Below are 24643 nucleotides of genomic sequence, written 5' to 3'. Positions count from 1 at the left end.
TTTTTGTAGTCCTCCCTTAGATCCACGCATAACATTACAACTGTCCATTAGTATCGAAATGAGATTCTTCCAGGGAAGATTCAGACGATCAAATAATTTCACTAGCTCTTGGTAGAGCGTTGCACTGTCGACTTTGATAACAGTAAATGATGATAAATGCTTCACTACCACTTTATTCTCCCTTTTTGAGAAGTATGACACAAGCACTGATACCAAACGCATGTTTGTTTTAGACGTAGCCTCGTCAATGTTCAGGGAAAAGAATGTACTCATCGACACACTGCTCTTCGAATGTTGTTCCAAGCCCGTGAGTCATTTTATACGAGGCCGTGGTGCGGTCCATCGAGAGAGCATCTAAAGCTTGCGGATCCTTGGCAAGGGTTTTACTGAGCGCAATCATATCAGGAACATCTGAAAAATCCATTGATTTCTTAGCAACAAAACCTAGAACTGTAGCCTCAGCGGTTGCCACTCTGTCAGATAGAGACACTGTTGGTTCAGGGATGCTTTCTTCGGGTTTTTCCGCGGTCTTTTTAAACATTGGATGAATGCCGTAACTTGAATCTTCGGATGACTGGTGGTTTCTGGCCTGAAATAAAATTTGAAATAAAATCAGTACCCAGTCACACACACACACACACACATACCAAATGAAATTTGGGCAGCATGGCCCCCCTCTCGGCGCAGGCCAGAATTCACGAATGACATTAAAAATGACATGCAAAACATGTATTTTAATGTATCCGTTCAAAGACAAAGGCTAAGACTTCACGCTTGCCTGTAATGAAATTTGTGTGTATAAATTCATTAACTCTTGGCCTGGGATTACACACAGATTTCATACACACTAACTGCATAAAACAGGCTAGGTGGCCTAGGCCTAGGGCCGACACAACCACAACTAAATCTGTACAGACTAAACTATTGTTAGATCTACACACACACAATCATAAATTGACAATTTCAATTTAAATTAAACAATTCAAGAAAAGAAAAATCGGGCAGCATGCCCCAATCAGGTGCTGGCCATCTACTCATAAAACGATAATTTAGATAACAATAAGCTTAACTTTTTTACAAAAAATGTCTGCTCAGAGTTGGAGTATGTTTTAGCTTACCTGGAAGAAAATAGTTTGACTTCCTCAGCTTTACGACTTCCTGATGAGAACGATTATCGACATGAGCCACAAGTGCCAGACGTCCATGTTTAGCATAATTCAGTTCCTTCTGACAAATAATGCATTATGGACATATTCTGTCCACGACCAATTCCATGGATTCTTATTTATTTTTTTATTTATTCATGCATGTTCACAATGTACAATGTAAAAGAATACACAGATAATATATAAATATATATATATGAAACACAAGTAACCTTTGGATTGCGTTTATCAGCGTCCGTGTCATATTCCGATCCACGCGTCACTAAGATACATTTGTGCTGTATTGACATCTTGAAAACTTGAAGAAAAAAGATGATCACATTCGTTGAAAATCCCTCGTGAGTGTCGTCAATCTTGCTGTATTGACATCTTGATCGATAATTGTCATGTCCATAAAGTTTTAATGAAAAGAGGACGATCACGTTCGTTAAAAAGGGTAAAACTCCGTCGGAAGCGTTGTCAATCTCGTCGCAATGAGGACGATCACGTTCATTAAAAATCCCTCGCAAGTGTACATGTTGTCGTGACAATTAATTGTGCACACCTGCATGCACGTTGTTCAGCGCAGTGGCTAATTGTCTTTGGCTACGTATGTAAACAGTGCAGCTGCGCGGCCGCCCGTGCTTGCAGTAGCTGCATGTGCAGTGCACGCTGCGAAAATCTCTAGAAGGCTCTGTGCATGCATGCGGGAGGGCTATCGCTCGGCCGCGGCAGAGGTTTCAAAATAGCCCAATTCGGCGGGTAAACCGCGAGAAACTCGCGTTGAGTTGATCAGAAATTTGCGTCATCTTAAAAATCAGAAATTCATTTTTGGGAGATTTTGAAAAAGTCGGAATTCCGACAAAAATCAGAGAATTCACAGGCCTGTAATATACAACAAAATATAACAGAGTCTGACTGTCATGCGTTCGACTTTTGGGCCGATCAAAATTCCCTGATTTTACCATGACTGGAAAAAACGTTTAAAAAATCCCTGATTTCCTTGATGGGCTGGGAACCATGCCCATCCATTTTAAGGAGGAGGCGAAGAGGTAGAACAAAAACAGAACGAGGAGATGTATAAAATGAATGACTACTGTGGTGATAACTGATAAAGGTCTGCAAACGTAGACTATACTATGTTATTAAAACGTCTATATCGCTGCTACCAAGATGGTCGCCGTGATGTTGTCGCAGCTAACCCAATAAACCTGTATAGTGTAATCAAACTATATGTAAGTGGTCTGTTATTTGTCTCCAAACTAACTATTGGAATAACTTAACAAAATATTCATAACAAAATTACATGATCTAATGGCTTTGTAACTTTTGGAATCCCCCAAACTGCATAACTATTGCTTATTTTCCATCAAGTTCAAGTATCGTCCGTGCATGCGGTGATGTAATGATTATGAGTATGATATAATTTTCATCCTCATCTATATAATCGATATGTAGGCTTAATTATAAGAATTATATTTGATTAGAATAATTCATTTGATGAGCGACTATCTCGTCATCGATAGTCTTTCACGGTGCAGGTTTTAGCGCCCACCAGCCCTACCCCGGCTCTACCCTAGCTTCCAGATACTAGTTGGCGACATGTATTAACTGATGCATGGTATTTATCCACTACATACCATATTTGTTAATTCTAGATCAAATAAATAATGAATGATGTTTTGTTAGAATAAATGGACATTAGACCAAGTGTGAATTAGACCAAATGAAAATTAGACCAAGTGACGATTTCCGACTTTAGTTGGGAAAATATCATGCCTGCTTATTGGAAGATTTATCCACACTTTACATCACAGAGTTTGTACTGCGTATGTGGTGGCTGCTGTGGGCTATATATGTAGGCCGTAGGCAGTGGCTGCACATGGCTTGATTATGGTACTGTCTTGACTGTATGTTCTGTGTGTGTGTATGTGTGTAAATCAAAGAAAAAGGCACATTATAGCTGGCTGGCTTGCAATTTGAGCAGCAGAAATTTGATAAAATTTGTGCAAAATTGGGAGAAAAAATGCACTACTTTAAAAATAATTGGTAGCCCGATTTGGGCCACCAAATCTTAACATTTTGCAATAATGGTTGCCCTACGTAAATTTTTGGTGGCCACCTCCGGCCACCAAGCCACTGCAAATGACGAGCCTTGGTTATGGGGCCCTGGAGTGGCGATTTTAATAAAGCATTTAAAATGAATGTCACAATATCTTACCAGTTCAGGAACAAGAGGAAACAAGAGACCACCAAAGAAGTCTGTTGCTTCACGAGGCAACTGAGCTGGCATGTTATCGATAGAACACACCAAGACTCCATCACCAGAGAACCGTAAAGATTTGAAGTGTTGGTGGCGATGATCAGCATCATACAGGCAAAATGGTGACTCAATGGTAGTACACTCTGTCATAAACTCAATAGAACCACCTGGATCTGCTGTGATGTCACAGATAGCCAGAAGACGATGAGGGAGAGTAGGACAACCTGGCTCATTGGAGGTTGGTGGAACAGCCACTGGACCTAAGAGGGTCTGGGTGTCCATGTTGGTCAAGAAACGAGGATGCTTTACATCCCAGAAGATACCATTAATGATACATGATGCCCATGGACCAATCTACAAAAGGAATATCATATTTTACATATTATATTTCCATAACAAATATATCAATAAAGCTGATTGGTTGTAAACTAAAGTATAATGAATGCTGTGTAAGAAATGCAAGACAAATATGACAAGCCAAGTGCAACCTAGTATATGATGAAGTAAGATAAAAATCACAATATCTATCTTAAAAGTAGTAGACTAGCAAATGACTTACATACATATTCTCCATGTTAATTATGTCCATATAATGTCAAAAGTAACAAGATAATGCTGTATGGTTGGCACTTTTCTGGGACTGTTTTATTCTAATCATTGGTTTGAACCATTGGGCATACATTCTGGAAATGGCCTAACTTCAGACTTTTAGATTTAAATGTCAAATGAATTTAAAATTTAGTCAAATAAGACGTCATTTTCCAATTTACAATGTTGAGTCGCATGGAGATCCAGCGCACCAACCTAATCATGCGACCGGGTCAGACTCGGTGAAGCCAGGCCTGAACAACAACTGTGATTTTGGCCATTAGTCCTTGTCTATGCGTTTTTAGTGGCGCAGGAAATTGGTCATGACATCATCGTTTAGGACAATTCTAATTGGCTAAAATTATCAAAATCAGAGAAAAATTGCAAGGAAAATTTGACACGTCAAATGTCTGACGCTTGGTCTGCGATTTTTCTGCAACAGGTCAGATCGAAGCTGCACAGCATTGTAGGTTGGCTCACAGTCTGCAATTTTGTTGCAATCAGATCTTAGTGCAATTACATCGCATAGTGTACACTGGGCTTTAGCCAAACCCATATTTCTTCACCATAAGAGCTAATAAAGTGGCATATTAGGCTCACCTCTTCATTGAAGACTGATTTATATCTATCTGGATATGCATCATATTCAGCTGCTTCAAACTCTCCTCCATCCTTCCTCACTAAATGATGTTTTCTGTTCACTACAGTCGCATAGATCTTCCTTGTATCTGTTTAGGGTATTGGCAGTATCACAACATCATCAATAAAGTGCATTATTTTGTTACCTCACATATGCATTTATGTTCCTTGTCCTTCTGCATAGCCAAGAATTCCTGTCATGCAATGTCATTAAGTAGAGTATGTAACACATATTGCTATTACCAAAATCAATACAAATAGTATCTTACTTTGATAATTTAATTTTTCATTTTTAACGACCATATAATCTATCATCTGAAATCCTGTCTGAATCCAGATCTTTATTGTAGCCATAAGTCATAAATAAGAATATCTCAATCAATACTCACTTATGACAGCCAAGTTTTTCAATCCTCCTGACCATATTGTTTTTTTTTTTTCAAAATAAAGTGCTTTATCACCAGATGTCATGCACTACAAAAATGCAATATCAGTCATGGTTGTTAGATAGACACATCAATATTGCATATCTCTCAAATTAACAACATTTGATCTAGAACATTAATGTTTTAAATACCTGGTATGTGTATATTTTTTTAAATGTTAGTTTGGTAGAGAAAAAATTGCTTTATAGTATACCATATTCACTCAGAAATCCCTGTAAAAAAATGAATAATGTAAAATGATTATTAATCCTTTACCTCCATGTTGTGCAACTTCTTTCAAGTCCTGTGGCTCAACATATTCAACAGGTAGCTCATCAATCATCTCCTTTGCTCCCTACCAAATTATAATGAAAGAAATCAAGTGTATCAGTCAACAAGAGTATCGCTAAGGCGAGCACATAACGCAGAAAATGGAGTTATTGGTCAAGCAAGAAAAGTGGAAGGTGGTGACTTCACCTTTGACCTTCTGGCCTCAAAATCAATGGGCTTCCTGGGATCCATGCTAGTATCATACACACCAAATTATATGAGCCTTGGTTATGTTAAACTAAACTTATCGCGTTTACAATGACTTCAGAAGGGTAAGATGAAAACATGTCAGTGGGACCTTGACCTTTGACCTCAAAATCATTAGGCTTCCTGGAATCTATGCTAGTATCCTACAGACCAAATTATATGAGCCTAGGTTAAGTTAAATTGAAGTTATCATGTTTACAAGGACTGCAGAAGGGTCGGATGAAAATATGTCACTGTGACCTTGACCTTTGACCTTATGACCTAAAAATTGATTGACTTCCTGGGATCCATGCTAGTATCATACACACCAAATTGTATGAGCCTAAGTTAAGTTAAACTAAAGTTATTGTGTTTACAAGGACTTCAGAAGGGTAAGATGAAAATATGTCACTGTGACCTTGACCTTTGGACCTCAAATCAATAGGCTTGCTGGGATCTATGCTAGTATCATACACACCAAATTATATGAGCCTAGGTTACATCAAAATAAAGTTATTGCGTTTACAAGAAAAATTTAACGGACAGACAGACGGACGGACACCGAGCGTGATACCATAATACGTCCCCGTCTAGGACGGGCGTATAAAAAGAAATACATAATAAACACAAGTCATTAGTTGGGCTTAGTCTAGATTCTCTTATTCAAAAGCAAAAGAATGATTTTTAGTATTAATAACTTATAAATCTATATCTTTGATGAAATGGCAAAATAATAACCATACTATTAAATCCCTTCTCTTTAAATTTTTGCTCATTTTTTATTACATGATTTAAGTATTAATCATTTTATAGTGTGAAGTTGATTACAAGTGGAAAGAGAATTAAATGATCTACATGTATTCATTGGTATCAATCACTTATTAATATTCCCTAAAACTGAGGAGGGATTATCAATCAGAGTCAGATTTCCAAACTTTTTTTGAGGAGTTTATATACACGATATGAACAATTGTACATAGGGTTTCAGGTTATATAACTTTCAACCTTTTTAAAAACTCATTACAAAGTTTCTCCATATTTCTTGCGTTGTTTTCTGTGTACATTCGGGGACATCAATATTCTAATGCCATGATGTGGCATCACATGAACTGGTCCATTTACACTGTACCATGTGGAGTTTTCACGCTCATGGAAGAGGCTAGTTTGGGGCATTTCAATTGAGGATTTCAAGAAGCCAGAAGATCTTGTGATTTAGTATGTCAATGAAAAGGTTATGAAGGATGTAGGCTTGCGTAGACACCAAATTTATAGATATTTATTTCCTTCTTATATCAACTTTAACCTTGATTAAGATTTCAATATTGATACCCAAAACATGGTCAAAGTTCATTGACCATAAATTACCTTTGACCTTGTTCATGTGACCCGAAACTCATGCAAGACGATCAATGATACTTCATTAGTACCCTTGTCCAAGTTTCATGAACTAGGTCCATACACTTTCCAAGTTACGATGACATTTCAAAACTTATCCTTGGTTAAGATTTCGATGTTCACTCTGCTGATGTCAGAAAAGCGGCAGCTGAAGTCTCACTGTGCTATGCAGGTGAGACAATAATGGAACTCTTTAATATACCACAACTGCAAAATGTAAGATTAAATGTAATCTTTTGAAAAAAGGGAATAACTGATATAGTAACTTGGTGGTGACCATAGAGTGCAATAAAAACTTACTTGTGATACATTTCCTGATCCCATGAAGACAAATGTAAGAGGACCAACTGACTTTGGCATCAAACCTAATGAGATCTCATATCCTGCATCTCTGATTGCTTGTCTTGCCATGCTACTATTCCTGTAATTATGTGCAGCTGCTATATGCTGGAGAACAATATCATCAAAACATCTTAAAACTCTGTCATTCTAAATGCCTCAGAATACCAGATGACTCTTATATAATCTGATATTAGATTAAATGGCATTTTGCATATTTCCTAATCATATAAACAATTAGGATGATCTGATACGAGGAAAACTATCAAAAATACTAATATCAAAGTTAGATACTTGACAAGCCTTTCATTTGAAGTAATGACCACATTGGGTTATCATATGATTGCTATGATGTCATTACCAGTAGGACGCAATTTTACTTTCATATCAATGATGGGGTAAAAGGAACAGACTTTTACTTAGAGTTCATATTACGAATAATAACTTTGGAGAGTAGTATGTTCCAGGTTTTGATCTTCACAACTAATGTACCGTATAACATTTTATTCCAAATTCAGGCATTAGAATAACTGAAAGATGTGTGGTGGCCTTTTACTAAAACTTCAGTTACAATGGTACATTACAAACAGGACAGGAAATATACAAGTGCAATTGGTGATATCTCCCTCAACACAGCCCAAATCATTCCTAAAATTTACCTAAATCTACCTTTAGAAAATTAATATTCTACAAAAGCAGAATATTTGCATGTACTGCATATTAACTTGTTGGGTAAAAAAGGTATCCCTTCTAATGAATGAAATAACTCCCCCAAAAAAACAATTGCCCCAATGTAAAAAGAAAAAATAGTCTCTATGAAATGAAAACTATTTACTGCAGAATTTCATCTCAGGTACATTATCAAATTGCTTCCCCCCAAAAAATCTAATCACGTATCCTATCCTTTTAACTCTTGTGTAGTTCCAATAATCACACTGGTGTTTGACCAAAAACTGATGTCAGAATGAAGGAAGGTAATTCAAGAATACGATTTCATCAAAGTCTTTTTTTTTCAATTATTCAGATTATCGTACAATCATACTACTTAAATTTGCTTTTTATTACTTATTTTCTGAGTTCCCATCATATTTACAATGAATATGAATTTACTTACGATGAATGGTGTGTGGTGGCCTAAAGCTAGAAGTCTGAGTCCTATTCCATGTAGAATGTTGATCATCCCTGCAATACCAGCAAACTTTCCAAAAGCCACCATTCGTTTGCCGTTTTCATCTACAATCTTTTCATAATCCAAAAGCCGTATATTCTTCAAAAAAAAAAATATTTGAAAGAACATTTCATGTGAACTTGGTATAAAATAATATTTTGCTAAGTTGCCTAAAAATTCTGAACTTATTTTCAATATCCCATAATGTGGCAAGGATGATAAAAATATATTTGAATGGTTTAAGTTGTACTGCTATACAATCAACTCGTCATAGTGGATGAAGGGGTACATTATGAAATCAGCATTTTAAGGAAATATTGACAGAAGAAGAAATCCTATTCAGAAACATTGTCTATATGGAATTAATGAGGACAATTTATCTTTGTGGATAAAGAACTCCAAATTGACACTCAATGAAAAAAAATCTTTCATTTGGATCAAAACTTCATCTTGTGGCCTTCCTTAGCAAGCACTGTTCATTGTTTATTTTCATTTAAATCTAGATAATGTGTCATATTGTTACCCTTTTTCCTCTTAACTGAGTTTCATGAAAACAGTATCTTCCTAATGTCCTAATTATGTTACTATGCACCACTGTTTTAATGCCACCATTTGACTATGATTGCATTGTTGTCTTAGTGAACAGTAAAAATAAAAAAATAATTCATCAATAATGTTGCAATAATTGGTTATCAATTAGATACAGAGAAAGCAGATCCTATATCCTGAAGTTTGGCATTCTAACCTACCATTTCAATAAAAAATGAATCAAAAGCAACTTTTCCAGGCCTCTTGCTTTCATTATCATTATTTCCAAGATGATTTTGTTTCAAGGTTATAAATTCTACAAAATACAGAGTCTACACTGACTATCTGCGAAGTCATGTAAGATGGCCCTTTGCATCACGTTCAATTTCTTTATCAATATAGTAGAAGCCAATCAAGAGCCGTCTTTCATGACCACTCTACTGACATAGCAACAAATTCAAATTGATTGGTAATGTGCTCCATTACAAAGTAATTCATAAATTTACCCTGCTAATTAGTTTCAGAGGCTCAACAGACAACATGTAGTCTTCTTTCATGTTAGTTTATTGTCATGTTATGGGCAAAACACAATCACGTTCATGGACCCTTTTAAAAAAGCTACCAAATTCTACAACCACATTGTTTACAGAAATACTTATCTCATTATTTACCTAAATAAAATATAGAGTACTTACAGGTATATTGCTAAAACTGCTATATGGAATTCTGAGAACTGATTTGATCAGAATTTAATTTACAAAAATAATTTTGGCAATTACATATAAACTTGGACTCTCTTTAATCTCCTTATTTCACCAGATACAAAAACTGTAAAATGGTTATGAAAAATATGAAGAAATGAAATGGATGCATACCTTTTCAAGCAGCTGATCTAACATAGGCATGTTTTCTGTCTGTGCTTTGATGGTATGTGAGAAGAAGCAATAAGTCTTGCTTGGAATTAGACGAGGGATTGGAACCTGCTTAACACCCATGATAAGAGATGCTTCATTTATATCTTCTTGGATGATTGCACCACTTCTCTCATAATCCTGATCAAACACAACAAATAACAATTATACTCAAATTTATATTTAGCCAGACTGTTCCCTGAAAAATTAAGTGTGTTAAAAATTTAAAGTTGTGTTCGAAGCCAAAATGCAAATATTTAACGCAGGGGGGGGGGGGGGTATGTGGGTCACTGTCATTGACGAGTGAACAGCACTGTATGAAAAAATGTGGAAAAGGGGTTGTTTTTCACGGGTAAGTATGGAATGCTAACAAATGTAAAAAACGCAAAAAAATAAGAAAAACAAGTGGAATGCCTCTGGCGGTCTCACCTGCATCACGCGATTCAATATAGTAGCGGTGCTGACTTTGAAAACTACTATAAAATAATTATTCACAAAAAAAACATTCATATAATGACACAATACTATATTCATTGACATTTGACCTTGATCATGTGACCTAAAACTTGTCAGTGATACTTGATTACCCCTATGTCCACATTTTATACACTATATCTATAAACTTTGAAAGTTATGACAGCAATCTAATGATTACCTCTAAAATGGCCAAAGTTCAATGAACTTAAATGACCTTTGACATTGGTCATGTGACCTGAAACTTCGACGGGATCTTCAAAGATACTTGATTACTCTTATGTCCCAAGTTTTATGAACTAGACCAATAAACTTTCAAAGTTACAATGGTAATTCAACAAATACCCCCAACTTGGCCAAAGTTCATTGACCTTACATGACCTTTGACCTTGATCATGTGACCTGAAACTCACACAGGATGTTCAGTGATACTTGATTACTCTTATGTCCAAGTTTCATGAATCAGATCCATAAACTTTCAAAGTTATGATGGTAATTCAACAGATACCCCCAACATGGCCACAGTTCACTGACCTTTGATCTTGCTCATGTGACCTGAAATTTGCAACAGAATGTTCAGTGACACTCGATTACTCTTACATGTATATCCAAGTTTTATGAACTAGACCAATACAATTTCAAAGTTATGATGGTAATTCAACAAATACCCCCAATTTGGCCACAGTTCATTGACCCTAAATGACCTTTGACCTTAATCATGTGACCTGAAACTTGCAAAGTATGTTCAGTGATACTTGATTACTCTTATGTCCAAGTTTCATGAATCAGATCCATAAACTGTCAAAGTTATGATGGTAATTCAACAGATACCCCCAATTTGGCCAAAGTTCATTGACCTTTGATCTTGCTCATGTGACCTGAAATTTGCAACAGAATGTTCAGTGACACTCGATTACTTTGACCTTTGACCTTGGTCATGTGACCTGAAACTCAGGCAGGATATTCAGTAATACTTGATCAACCTTATGTCCAAGTTTCATGAACTAGGTCCATATATTTTCTAAGTTATGACATTTCAAAACTTAACCTTAGGTTAAGATTTTGATGCCGATTCCCCCAACATGGTCTAAGTTCATTGACCCTAAATGACCTTTGACCTTGGTCATGTGACCTGAAACTCAGGCAGGATGTTCAGTAATACTTGATTAACCTTATGGCCAAGTTTCATGAACTAGGTCCATATACTTTCTAAGTTATGCTGTCATTTCAAAAACTTAACCTTCGGTTAAGATTTGGTGTTGACGCCGACGCCGCCGTCGGAAAAGCGGCGCCTATAGTCTCACTCTGCTATGCAGGTGAGACAAAAAACACACCACCTAAATCATGATAGCCTAAAAGACAAATATAAAGAGCATTGTAATTTGCAGACTGCTGAAATAATAATAATAATAAAGAGCATTTATAAAGCGCCAAATCCACATTGATTATGTGCTCAAGGCGCTGACTTATACTTGGTATATTATTATTACCCCGGCTGTAGCTAAGCGGCCATAATTATAGGCGCTAAAGCGTTCAAGGAATAAATCCTACCGGGTACCCATTCACCTCACCTGGGTCGAGTGCAGCACAATGTGGATAAATTTCTTGCCGAAGGAAATTACGCCATGGCTGGGATTCGAACCCACGACCCTCTGTTTCAAAGTCCGAAGACTAATCCACTGGGCCACAACGCTCCACATTGTTTAGGAGGTGTAAATCTAGGACATCTGCACAAAATCCATGTTTAGCGTGTCCTACCAGCCTGCCATTGCCTGGGGTGCTTTTTTTCAGGATGATTCTCATGGATGCTCTCCAATTTGCAATGGAAGTGGACACCCTCTCCCCCTCCCCCCCCCCCCCCCCCCGGCATGAACTCATTGATGAATATGTGATACATGTAGCACACTTCCAATATGGATAAACAGCATTGCATAAGCAGCAATTGGAGATTGAAGCATGAGTTGATATCACATTTGACATATGGTGAAAGCACCCCTGGATATATTCTTAATACCTGTAATGGGTATGCACGTCTGTTGGAAGGTTGCACAAGTACTTTGACACCTTGATCAACCAATGATTTGACATGTAATGGATTGAGAGGTGCTCTTCTTTCCCATTGTGATCCATAATCCTCTCGTCTGATAGCCATTATTCGCTGCTTCCCTTTCCCTACTGCTGCTGCTGCTGCACTTGCGTGACGACATAGTCCCACTTGAGACAATAGTGAAGGTAGAGAACCAACAGTGAGTGGCTTTACGCGCCACATTGTAAAACAAATACAACACTGGTTGGTTTGATGAAGAAAAGACTAATTGTTGCTCACTGCACAGTATCCACCAAAATTTGACATCCCTGTAATAATGAAACAGACAAAAGAACAAGGCGTGATTTTAATCAAAGAAGGCAAACAGTGACCACAAACTTGACATCTGGGATCCATTTCATAAAGAGTTACAACTATAGCAACTTTGCAATTATGGCAAATAGTTGACATGGCTCAGCAGCCAATCACACTCAAAGTCTCTATTACAAGAATAGCAATGTTAACCATACAGATAGATACCACTTCATTTAAAGCCCAGGGGCCATATTCAGTAAATTGTCTTTAAGACAGATATTCCAGTATATTCAGAGTTACAATAAATTGATAAAATCTGTATTCTCTTTTCTTGTAACTTTCAGAGCATGCATGATGACAGAGCTAAAATATGTGTAAAAACGGTGCGTAAATTTCTGTGCGCAAGATAACATATTGACATAAAGTTATTCTGAAAATTCTGTTTACTTTGGAAAATACAATAGAATTTACAGGAGGTAGGGGGCTATTGTAACATAAAGCTGCCAGCATGTGATATTTCTCCATCAAAAATAATAATCTCTTGCTGGATTCCACAAAAAATCAATCTTGTTTTACAAGTGGAAAAATTCTGGAGACCAATTCTGAGCTAATTTTAGTTATAAAAAAGATGATTTTATCGATTGCCCTAAGCAAATAAAAACCTTAACGATTGGTTGATGATAAAATATTGAGCATGACAGAGATAAATTAGGAGACGTCCTTAATAGATCATTTTCAGGATACCAATTTGTGATAATATTACCAAGCTGTTATCGAGCTGGATCACAAGAAAAATTACAAGAAAAGTTAAAACAACTTTTAGAATACCACTATAGATCAAAATTCTAAATGGTGCAATACTATTAAAAATAATTTCAGGCTTTTCATGGAACATGAAAAGTGCAGCCTTTTTTTAATTAAAATTAAAATCCCTGAATTGTGTGTTAAATGAAAGAGAGCAGCAGAAATAGGGCATCATTTTTCCCAATCTAATAGTGACAGGCCCTTTTTTTCTTTCCTTTTTTTTGCAGGGACGTGACACGTCCCTGTTTTTTTGTAATTCACGTTAGCTCAAATTTTTATGAAATTTTTGCACAATTACTCTTACGAACATAATACTAATTGAAAAATTTTATCTTTACTGTAGGTCCTATTATGGTGCGCAATCATAGCCCCCTGTCCTCTTCATATATATGAAAGTTTGTGACACTCTCTGTTACAACCCTTGCCCTCCAAATTCAGTCCATCCTGCTACTGTATTATTTTATAACCAAAAACCGAACCTCTTAATTAGATCCACTTGACAAAGATTTCTGTTTCAAGTTTACTGTAATTCCCTACAGTTACATGAAGTTGTAGTTCTCAATCATTTAAGACGAAGATAAAAATCTATGATTCAAACAAGGAGATATAGTCTAGATTACATAAATACAGAAATTTGTACCAGATAAAATGACAAGCTGACATAAAAAGGTAAATCACCCGGGAGGACCGATTAAATATGCTGTACACATGCATGACCCAAAAAACATGTTTAAAGGGGTGTTTTTTCAGTTTCAGTTTTGGACGCGGGCCGCACATGCACTCGTTAAGGGTAGGGCGCGACAAACCCGCGGCAAAATCGTGATATAGGCCCCGCTCGAGAAAAACTTGTAATCGATCATACCTCAATATCTAGGTTGCTAACTTCAGCTCACTATATATACTCGTGATATAGGCCCCGCTGCTGTGTTGAATGGCTTAGAATGTCCGTTCGCGGGGCCTGTTTCACGAGTATAATACTATAATCGTTATATAGGCCCCGCACTACGGCACTTCAGGCACTCCAACACAGTAGCGGGGCCTATATCACGAGTATATTATTAAGCTTGAATCCTAAGATAGTCGGAAACTGGCCCCGTCCAATGCGCTTTTCCCAGCATTCGCACGTGTGTGGGGCTCGGATGACGGCTATTAGTATACTCGTTATCGAGGCCCCTTGCACTGTTATATCATGGAAAATAACGTGGTCGTGGGGCTTGTTTCCCCGGCCGGTGAGAATTATCATGGGCGGCGCTGGAGGGGGGGGGGGGAGAGAGAGTAATACAAATGTGTATGTATTTACTTCTTCAGAAATTTATTTGTCAATTTACTTATATATTAATATAGTTATTAACTTATTTATGAATCTATTTCTATTGATTAATTAATGTATTTTATTCATCATTTAATTTATTTGTTTCCAGTTTTGTTTTTGTGATATAGAAAGTCAGAGGTATCATTTATTTCAATCTATTTTAATTGATTAATTAATCATTTAATTTATTTGTTTTCAGGGTTTTTTTCTTTTGTGATATAGAGAGTAAGAGGTATCATTCGTTTTTAATTATTTCTGTGTGTGGAAGTTCACTCATTTCAATCTATTTTAATTGATTAATTAATGTATTTATATTGATTAATTAATGTATTTATATTTATACATTAATCATTTAATTTATTTGTTTTCAGTGTTTTGTCTTTTGTGATGTAAAGAGTCAGAGGTATTATTCGTTTTTTAATAATTTTATGTGTGGAAGTTCATCTATTTATTCATTTATCAATCTATTTTAATTAATTGATTGATTAATGTATTCATATTTATTTATCAATCTATTTTAATTAATTGATTAATTAATGTATTTATATTTATTCATTAATCATTTAATTTATTTGTTTTCAGTTTTTTTTCTTCTGTGATGTATACAGAGAGTCAGAGGTATCATTCGTTTTTAATTCTTTTTATGTGTGGAAGTTCATTTATTTATTTATTTATCAATCTATTTTAATTGATTGAGTAATATATTTATATTTATTCATTAATCATTTAATTTATTTGTATTAATATTTTTCCTTTTGTGATATAGAGAGTCAGAGGTATCATTCGTTTTTAATTCTTTTTATGTGTGGAAGTTCATTTATTTATTTATTATCTATATATTTATTTATTATATATATATATATTTTTGTTATCTAAAAGGCGTGCTTAGGCCTAGGTCTTATGTTGATACAGGCTCGTACATTTCATTTAATTTTATTCATTCTGGAAGTTCTTGTGGATATACAAAATGATGACGGCAATCATTGTAAAGCTCAGAATATCTACTCTTTCACCTGGTATCCTCAGAAGATTCCTCGATCATTCAGGCATGAATGACTTTAACAATTTCAAGAAAGTATAGATATACAATCTAAATTTAAAAATAATCGTTTACCTTTTTTTAATTAGTCGTAGTTGCAGGTGTTATAACCTTATTTTTCGTTACATAAAAGGAATTTATATTTTATTTAAAGGTCAAGTTCACCCCAGAAAAATGTTGATTTGAATAAATAGAGAAAAATCAAACTAGCATAACGCTGGAAATTTCATCAAATCGGATGTAAAATAAGAAAGTTGTGATATTTTAAAGTTTCGCTTATTTTTCACAAAACAGTGATATGCACAACTCATTTGCTTGCAAATGATACAGTTGATGATGTCCCTCGCTATATTTCTTTTTTTTTATTGTTTGAATTATACAATATTTCAATTTTCACAGATTTTACAATAAGGGCCAACGTGACTGAACCATATATTCCACATGTTCAGGGAGGAATTAATCATTGTTTCACTTGACAATGAGGAGAAAATTGGAAAATATATTTCATATAATAAAATACTAAAGAAATAGTGAGTGGGTGGCGTCATCAGTTTCCTCATTTGCATACCGCCTTGGTTGTTCATATATAACTATTATGTTGAATTAAACTAAACTTCAAAATGTTATAACTTTCTTATTTTACATTCGATTTTCAGTTCAGAAATTAAAATATAAAATAAACGTTTGTTGTTTAGGATTAATAAGAGCTTAGTGTGCTCCATTCATAGCTTTTAACACATGGATTATAATTAATTTTTTTTCACAGTTAACGTTCTCGTTTAGTTCGGCCGTATAGTCATGGTAGGCCTATCTTGTTGGTAAATATTAAAGTAAAATGTACATAAACTTCCATATCACAACGCCCCCCCCCCCACTCTTTGAGTGGCCGCGAACAGGGATTTCATGAATGGCAATGTGTCCAACCGGCCTGTACCCCCGCCCCTTTAAAAATACTGGACCCGTACCTGTGTGTATATTTTTTTCTGACGCATTCAACCAGACAGACCTATGCGCCACCAACTGTCTTCTAAAATTTGCGCTCCCCCCCCCCCCCCCCCCCCCGCTACGAAATCTCGGATCTGGGGGACACATTAAACTCCTGAAATAAAATATCACAGATAAGGAAATAGTAGAATAATTCGTGCATGAAAATAAATTATAAAAACACATTGAGACACTTTTCCGAAATTATTAAATCTTTTAATAAAATCGGGGGGTGAGGGTGTATGAATTAGTAAATAAATGAATACCATATAGGCGAAGAAAAAAAAAAGGAATATTTGGATGGTGAATTAATGAAATGACGATCGATCAATAAATGTTTTTTTTTAATAATATGTTGATGCGGAATGCCGTTATTTCAGGCCAACTACCATGTATACCAGCAAACAATCGAAATCTATCATTTTTAAAAACCATGCCATCAAATACAGTTACAAACAATATCCAAGTGGATTGATTAAAATGAATGCAGGATGAGAAAATAATTTAAGTTGATAGGTTAATTAGCTGAAGAAATACTGGGATATCAATGAACGGTATTAGTAAGCTTTTAAAAAAATAAAAGATTAATAAATTGATATTTAGGTAAAAGAGAAAACGTACTTAACGTACTTAGATAATATAGATAATGATAGGCCTATCCCCAATTGTGGGGGCCGGGAGGGGAATGAGTCTCAGTAAAATATAGATTAAGTTAATTATAGCGTAGATATCCCTCAAGCAATAATAAAATTGACCAAAAGAAAATTAATACATTTTCCCCGAACGAATATGCCTATTCGTTTTCTTTTCTGAACTTAAATGGATGAAAAGTGGGGAAGCGGGGGGGGGGGGGGATTTATGAAAGGAATGAAAAAAATACAAATTGATAATACGCAGGAAGCCAGATGAATGATTCAATATTGAATAAGAGAAGAAAGCCGATTTGAAAAAAAATGTATATTGACTTCTTACATCCAGGTGATTATAAATAGATTATGATACATGAATGAATAAATTAATTCATTCGCAGCATTACGTCAGTGAAAGATTGGGGAAAATTATACAAGAACTATATAATTTAATTATTAATGACACCTCCCTCCCCGCAAAAAATAATTCAAATGAAATGCTGAATAAAACGAGGTTATCAAATAACTAGCAAATACAAATTACGATGGATAATGGAACAAAAATAACTATATATAGGCCTAACGTTACATCGAAAACACTCCAAAAAATTAGCAAATGAATGAATCCTTCACGAATTTATCAAAAGTTATTCAGAGAGCAGATCTTTAAAAGCAAAATATTAACAACACGAGGGCGGCGTCAGGTTGATTTTTCTCTGAAAACTGGAAGGATAACATCATGCCTAAAACAAGTCGCCCATATGGATCCTACTCCATTGTCATGCAGAAATTTTATACTCACTTCTTTATTATTCCCCTTGTTTTTTTAAAATTAAATTGGAGCCCCCCCCGGGCCTCTACAGCGCGCGCATGATATCACTCACCGGGGAAACAAGACCCACGACCACGCTATTTTCCATGATATAACAAGTGTAAGGGGCCTCGTTAACGAGTATACTAATAGCCGTCATCCGAGCCCCACACACGTGCGAATGCTGGGACAAGAGCATTGGATATCACCAAAAAAAATGAAAACCAATGATTGATGAATAAATATAAATACATGAATTAATCAATATAAATACATTAATTAATCAATTAAAATAGATTGAAATAATTAAGTGAACTTCCACACATAAAAATAATTAAAAACGAATGATAAATCTTACTCTCCGCCCGTATGTTGTTTTCGTATTATAATGATAATTCGATGTTGCAATTGCAAAGTGTAAGCGCGCCACCTTGTGTTGGTCTCTTGGCCATGGTTATTAAAGACAGTTACACGTAACCTCAAAGTTGTCTAGTATATTTACTTCTTTTATATTAAGTTGTGCCTTATTAACCCATGGCGTGGTGGCAGCTGGATTGTATCCACCCATCGAGTATACATAAGCCTTCCCAAGTTAATTTAACCCTATAAATTGGGGCTAGGCACGCCGTGTTCTATCGGTGGTAGACGAGAGGTTGGGTCCCTTCCCGAATATAAATTTGTGTAGTCCCACATATACCATGGCCAGGGCCGCGTTGACCGCCGCGGCAGCCGTTCACGATGCGTCGAGCTGGCGTTCGGCTAGCAGGTCGTCGCAACCAGGGTTGCGCCAGTTTTCTGCTAGCAAGCAGATATTGAATAAGCCTTGTTTTTGTGCCCGCACAATTGATAATTCGCGGATTAATGTTGAATTAAAGAGCGGATCACAGCTAAATTTAATCACTGAATCTGTAGCGGATGATATTGGTGTTGAGATTCTTGTTGACAATTTTGGTTTTGATGATTATTTTGTTGATGGTGTGTCCATTGTTAGTCTAGTTGATCAGACCCTGGTGGTCGGTTTGACTCAGTTCACATTATTGTATGATGATTGTGAGCTTTGGTTTGATGGTGTGGTAGTCCATGATGACTACTTGCGTGGTTCTCGCAGTATTGTTGCTGGGGCTCCATTCATGGAGCAGAACGATATTTCAGTTCGCCCCTCCAAGCAGTTGATCAGGTTTGGAGACGGTACTGCTTTCTGCTATGGTTTGTCATCTCGAGCAGCTCCGCCATGTTTTCGTGATGTTGATCTCGCTGGCATACATTCAATTACAAATCACATTCTCATTGATCGGGAGCATGAGATGAATGAGAGTGAAATGGATGATAGTCATGAGATTGATAATCATGTTACATTAGGGACCAGAGTCACACCAGTAAACACTAACATACACAAAGGAGATGATGGATATGAGACAAGTGATAGCGAGTTGAATGAATCTCAATGTAATGATGGTAAATCTTGTAATGAAGATCGAAGAGATGAGACTAGTAATGGTGAGGTGCTTGAAATTGACAAAGGTGAAATGAAACCATGCAATGTAGATGGATACAAGAGTAGTGATGGTGGAGGTCATGACTCTAACATAGTTGATGTGAAACAATGTAATGCAGATGATGGATACGTGACTAGTGATGATGAGGTGAATGCAACAAACAGTGCTGACATGAAAGAATGGAATGAGGAGGTTGAGTATGCAGCTTGTGATGGTTTGGTTTATGAAAGTGACCAAGGTGATGTAAAACAATGTAATGAGGAAAATGGATATGAAGCCTATGTTGGTGTGGTTAATAAAGCTAATGGAAATGATGTGCCTATTGATCACATAACAGGTGCAAATGAAACAAAGAAAAATGACATAGTGTTGAATATCAGTGAAGTAATTACTGGTCATGATATCAAGGTCAGTGAGCCTTCATTGTTCCAAGAGTGTAGAGTTTCAGACACTCATGAAAGCAGTTCATGTTCCCATCCAGTTTTACGTTTGAGTGATTTAAAGTTGAATTAAGAAGGGGGTGAGTTTCCATAAATATAGGTTCTACATACAATATATAGTATATATAAGTTGTTCAAACACATAGCATGTCACAATAATCCTCTGCCTTCTCGATATTTTGCTTTGAAAGTCTATGAAATTAGCCACCTGTCAGAGCCCGAGAGACGAGTGTGCAGAAAAGTCACTCGGAGTGTGACGTCACCGGGGGGAATTTAGTATAAGAGGTGCCTGAATGTCATACAGAAATGCTATGCAGAGAGAGAAAGATATTTTACAATTTTTTTTCAAAGCAACTCAAATCAAACAAATAGGACTGATATGTACAAATCTTTACTTTCCCTGTATAAAAAACAGTATGAATAACCACCATGAACTCTTCAATCATGATGTAAGATAGCAAACAGTGAGTTATTGAATGATATTTTCACTATTTCTCATTTATTTTATCACGATGTTCAATCAAGTGAGTAGCTGGAAAGTAATTCCGGCGGCTAGCTCAGCGCGCGCTGAACGCATAATACTAGTACACACAACACCCAGGCATTGAGTGTACTGTTATGGTCTGGTATGTCGACTTAGTTCATGGCCGTGCAGCGATCCCCTGGCGTTTTTTCTTCTTTTCTTTTGTCTTTGACTCCACTTTTATATCCTCTGGATCATTTCCACTCATAGCTCATTCCACAGAACAATCTTGAACCAAACGTACGGTATTCTTTCTCGGCCTTCTGAGTTGTTTTCTATATTTAATTACGCTAGGGGTCACCGTCACACATACAAACGCAATTCGGAAGTGAGTTGAAGACAGAAAGATATATAGTAATTAGTATACATCTCTATGGTTGAAGCCGAAGACAACAAGAACGGTACGGTAGCTCGACAGCTAGCTGCGCCGGAGCGGGCGGCCGGTCGGCACAAAGCAATTCCGCAACCAACTGTGTTTTTTTGCAAGAGCCGCGTCACACGCGGATAAATATGTCATAATAACACGTCTGCTACGTTATCGACTGGTGAGAAGATCTCGATCAAATTTCATATTATTCACCTTGAAATTATTCCTTTAGGGTCTATGGTATCATTCTGAGGGAATTCACATATTTGGAATAATAGTACGGCCACAAATATTTTAATCATTTCCTCTTTGCAAGTTCTATGGCTCGCAGATACAACTTCAACTGCAGTTATTCCATATGAAGGAGTACGTGCATAGTACACAAAACGGCACTGCCTTGTTTACTAAACCGGGACCGAATACCCCCCGGTGACGTCACACTCAAAGAACACCCGTCTCGGTAGGCATTGCAGGAGCGAACTCAGGGAAAATGGGTAGGGATAAATCGTTCAAATTCACTATTTTGAAAAAAGAAAATGGGGGGTCGAATCACCTATTAGTGTTTGGGGGGTTGTAAGGTTGCTATTAATATAAATATCTCAATATTTGGAATCGTCTTCTTAATTCAACTTTAAGAACTTCTTCTTTTCATTGCATTGATTGTTGGCATGGCAATGTTGCCTCTCCTACTCCGAGTGGATTGAGTTGCTCTCCACTTTCTGCTGATGATTTTCAGTCTTTGTTACTTTGGGATTGTTGCCAATCCAACATGATCTACAGTGTCACAGAGTCCCTTGATTTGGATCTTAGTCGGAACTATTGTTCTCACTCTTTGTCTGATGTGACATTTTTGCCTAACCTGACTTTGCCTAACATGTCGCCTGATATGCTACTGGATCGCTGCATTGGTAGCAACCGTGTCGTTGACCGTGGAGGTACCGTGCTGCCTCTTGATCAAAGGTTTGACACTCCCGGAAGTGTCAATAGCATGTCCGTTACCGTTACACCATCGGCCGATTCGGTATTGCCCTTCGACGCGAGTAACTGCCCCAGAGCAAGCACCACAGTAACCGCTATGCCTCCTTGCCCGGCTAATGTCAGCAGCAGTAGCTCTACTGTGCAAGATATCCATCCAGCCCGGGTACCATGTGTCGTGGATGGGATGATCTTGCAGAACTCTCAGTCGTTCACCCTGCACGCGTCTCCTCCAACTGAATGTCCATACTCGGCTAGCATCTCAATGACTAATACCCATGTTCATTCCATCTGGATTGATGTCGCGTGCCATACTCGCCCTCCAGATCAGCCTCGTGCTAACCTAGAGCTTGGCCCTGCTGAACTGTCCACTCTTGAAGGATGTCATGCTCGTCCGCCGGATCAGCCCCATGCTAGTCAAGGGCATGGTCCTGCTGATCTGTCTGTCCCTGGAGGTTGTCGTCGCACTTGTCCGCCAGACCAGCCCCATGCTAACCCAGGGCATGGTCCTGCTGGTCTGTCTCTCCCAGTGGAAGAGCTTCGCGGTTTAGGATTCCATCACCTAACTATCAATGGTACAGAGACATTTGTTAATTAAGCCCAGTTCCGCTCGGCTAGCTTTCCCAAGGATATTCAGGGTCGTACCTTTATGTGTCGGATAGTGACCATTACAGATGTGAACAATATGTTTTTATTTTGATTGGACTCCCAATTCTACCATGTGATCATGAGGAACAGACTAAGAGGAGTTTCATTGCTTGATTCGGATTTGTCTTTTGAGTTATTAACTGATGCCTAATTGATTTTATATACCAATTACCATGATGATTTGTTTTATGTTTATTTGCAGGTATATTTTGCTTCGATCAACATGCTTTAAAGTGCTTTCTTTATATTATTGATAGTGATTTTGATTATGATTTTATGCCGGAATGTTTCATTATATTTCTTTGCAAGTATTTTCATGTTACAGGATTGCATTTTGATGTGTGATTTTAGTTGATCACAATAAACCGCTTTATAATGTTAGTCATTGATTTGTGTGGCGTATTTTGGGTAAATGATTTATGGATGTATGTTTTTTTAAATGTTTTTATGATGCCATACTGGTGATGAATAATGATCTATATGCCCTTGTTTTCAATCATTGTCTGTTCATGTGTCTTTTGCATTATGCCTAGTACTAATGAGTGTGTCAATTTTGTGTAGTTACACAGTCATAAGTTTTGGGTACTTGGCTGTTTTTTGTATTCGATCCATTTTCCTTTTTGCAAGTTTTTCTGCTTCTATTGAGATGGTATGGAACTACTCATGATTCGGTACTTCTTGTGCCGTCCCTTTTATGTTACACAGATAATTTATATTTAGGATGAGGCTGTCAAACTGTGTATTTAATTTATTTGTTATGTAGATACGTTGCACTGAGAGATTGTCTTTATTTCATTATTTGAACCATTTGCCCATATGCATCCTTTTTATGCAGGTTTATGGTTGTTCAATTTGTGTCGATAATTGTTTTAGTGCACAGCTTTAATTGAGCCTTGTGTTTTGGAGTAGATTAGGGTCGATTTTTTGCTCGTAATGATTTGATGCCTAGATAGGGATACTGATTTGTTGTTTACTCCTTTTCAAGCCCGTACATGTGTTTTTCCCATTTTTGATGATGGAGAGAGATGGGAAGTGGTGATGCCAGTTGATGTTATTTGAATTGTGACCTTTGTTGTGTTAATATGTTAGTTTAATATTCAACTCATTATGATACATTAGTGTCTAGATTTGTTAGAGTCTTACACTAGCGATGGTCTACCCTTTTTATTTAATAGTGAGCTAATTGCGAATCATCATGTTTTTGTTATACAGATTATATTGTAAAAGAGGAGGAAAAGGAAAAGGCAGTCACGCCAGTATGTTGTTTTCGTATTATAATGATAATTCGATGTTGCAATTGCAAAGTGTAAGCGCGCCACCTTGTGTTGGTCTCTTGGCCATGGTTATAAAAGACAGTTACACGTAACCTCAAAGTTGTCTAGTATATTTACTTCTTTTATATTAAGTTGTGCCTTATTAACCCATGGCGCTCTATATCACAAAAGAAAAAAAAACTGAAAACAAATAAATTAAATGATGAATAAAATACATTTAATTAATCAATAGAAATAGATTGATAAATAAATAAATAAGTTAATGTATTAATATATAAGTGAATCGACAAATAAATTTCTGAAGAAGTAAATACATACACATTTTATTATTCTCTCTCCTTGTTTGTTTGGAAAATAAATTGGAGGCCCTCCCCCCCCCCCCCTCCAGCGCCGCCCATGATAATTCTCACCGGCCGGGGAAACAAGCCCCACGACCACGTTATTTTCCATGATATAACAGTGCAAGGGGCCTCGATAACGAGTATACTAATAGCCGTCATCCGAGCCCCACACATGTGCGAATGCTGGGAAAAGCGCATTGGACGGGGCCAGTTTCGCGACTATCTTAGGATTCAAGCTTAATAATATACTCCTGATATAGGCCCCGCT

The 24643-nt window shown here is 36.8% G+C and overlaps 2 protein-coding genes across 2 annotated transcripts; one reads left to right on the top strand and one right to left on the bottom strand.

Moving 5' to 3' along the window:
- Positions 1–244: 244 nt before the first annotated feature.
- On the bottom strand, positions 245–12748 carry LOC129256726 (alpha-aminoadipic semialdehyde synthase, mitochondrial-like). Its single transcript, XM_054894892.2, has 8 exons — positions 12406–12748; positions 9882–10058; positions 8425–8577; positions 7272–7418; positions 5337–5415; positions 4597–4724; positions 3268–3762; positions 245–589 (listed from the first exon to the last, which is right to left on the bottom strand). Exons 1-8 carry the CDS (start codon positions 12658–12660, stop codon positions 245–247), a joined length of 1779 nt encoding a protein of 592 aa, XP_054750867.2. The 5' UTR covers positions 12661–12748.
- A 6004-nt stretch (positions 12749–18752) lies between these two features.
- Positions 18753–24191, top strand: LOC135153680 (uncharacterized). Its single transcript, XM_064097702.1, has 2 exons — positions 18753–20310; positions 21774–24191. Exons 1-2 carry the CDS (start codon positions 19010–19012, stop codon positions 22708–22710), a joined length of 2238 nt encoding a protein of 745 aa, XP_063953772.1. The 5' UTR covers positions 18753–19009; the 3' UTR covers positions 22711–24191.
- Positions 24192–24643: the final 452 nt, after the last annotated feature.

The sequence above is a fragment of the Lytechinus pictus genome, chromosome 3, assembly GCF_037042905.1.
Source record: "Lytechinus pictus isolate F3 Inbred chromosome 3, Lp3.0, whole genome shotgun sequence".
NCBI classification, from domain to species: domain Eukaryota; kingdom Metazoa; phylum Echinodermata; class Echinoidea; order Temnopleuroida; family Toxopneustidae; genus Lytechinus; species Lytechinus pictus.
The sequence above is the reverse complement of the archived record's forward strand: the minus strand, read 5'-3'. Positions and strand labels throughout refer to the sequence as shown.

Coding starts and splice junctions, on each gene's coding strand:
- LOC129256726 (XM_054894892.2), bottom strand. CDS start 12,660: ATGTGGCGCGTAAAGCCACTCACTGTTGGTTCTCTACCTTCACTATTG. Junction 10,059..12,405: donor GACGTGCATACCCATTACAG/GTATTAAGAATA, acceptor GTGTTTGATCAG/GATTATGAGAGAAGTGGTGC. Junction 590..3,267: donor CAGTGGCTTGGTGGCCGGAG/GTGGCCACCAAA, acceptor ATTTTATTTCAG/GCCAGAAACCACCAGTCATC.
- LOC135153680 (XM_064097702.1), top strand. CDS start 19,010: ATGGCCAGGGCCGCGTTGACCGCCGCGGCAGCCGTTCACGATGCGTCG. Junction 20,311..21,773: donor TTACGTTTGAGTGATTTAAA/GTTGAATTAAGA, acceptor TTCAACTTTAAG/AACTTCTTCTTTTCATTGCA.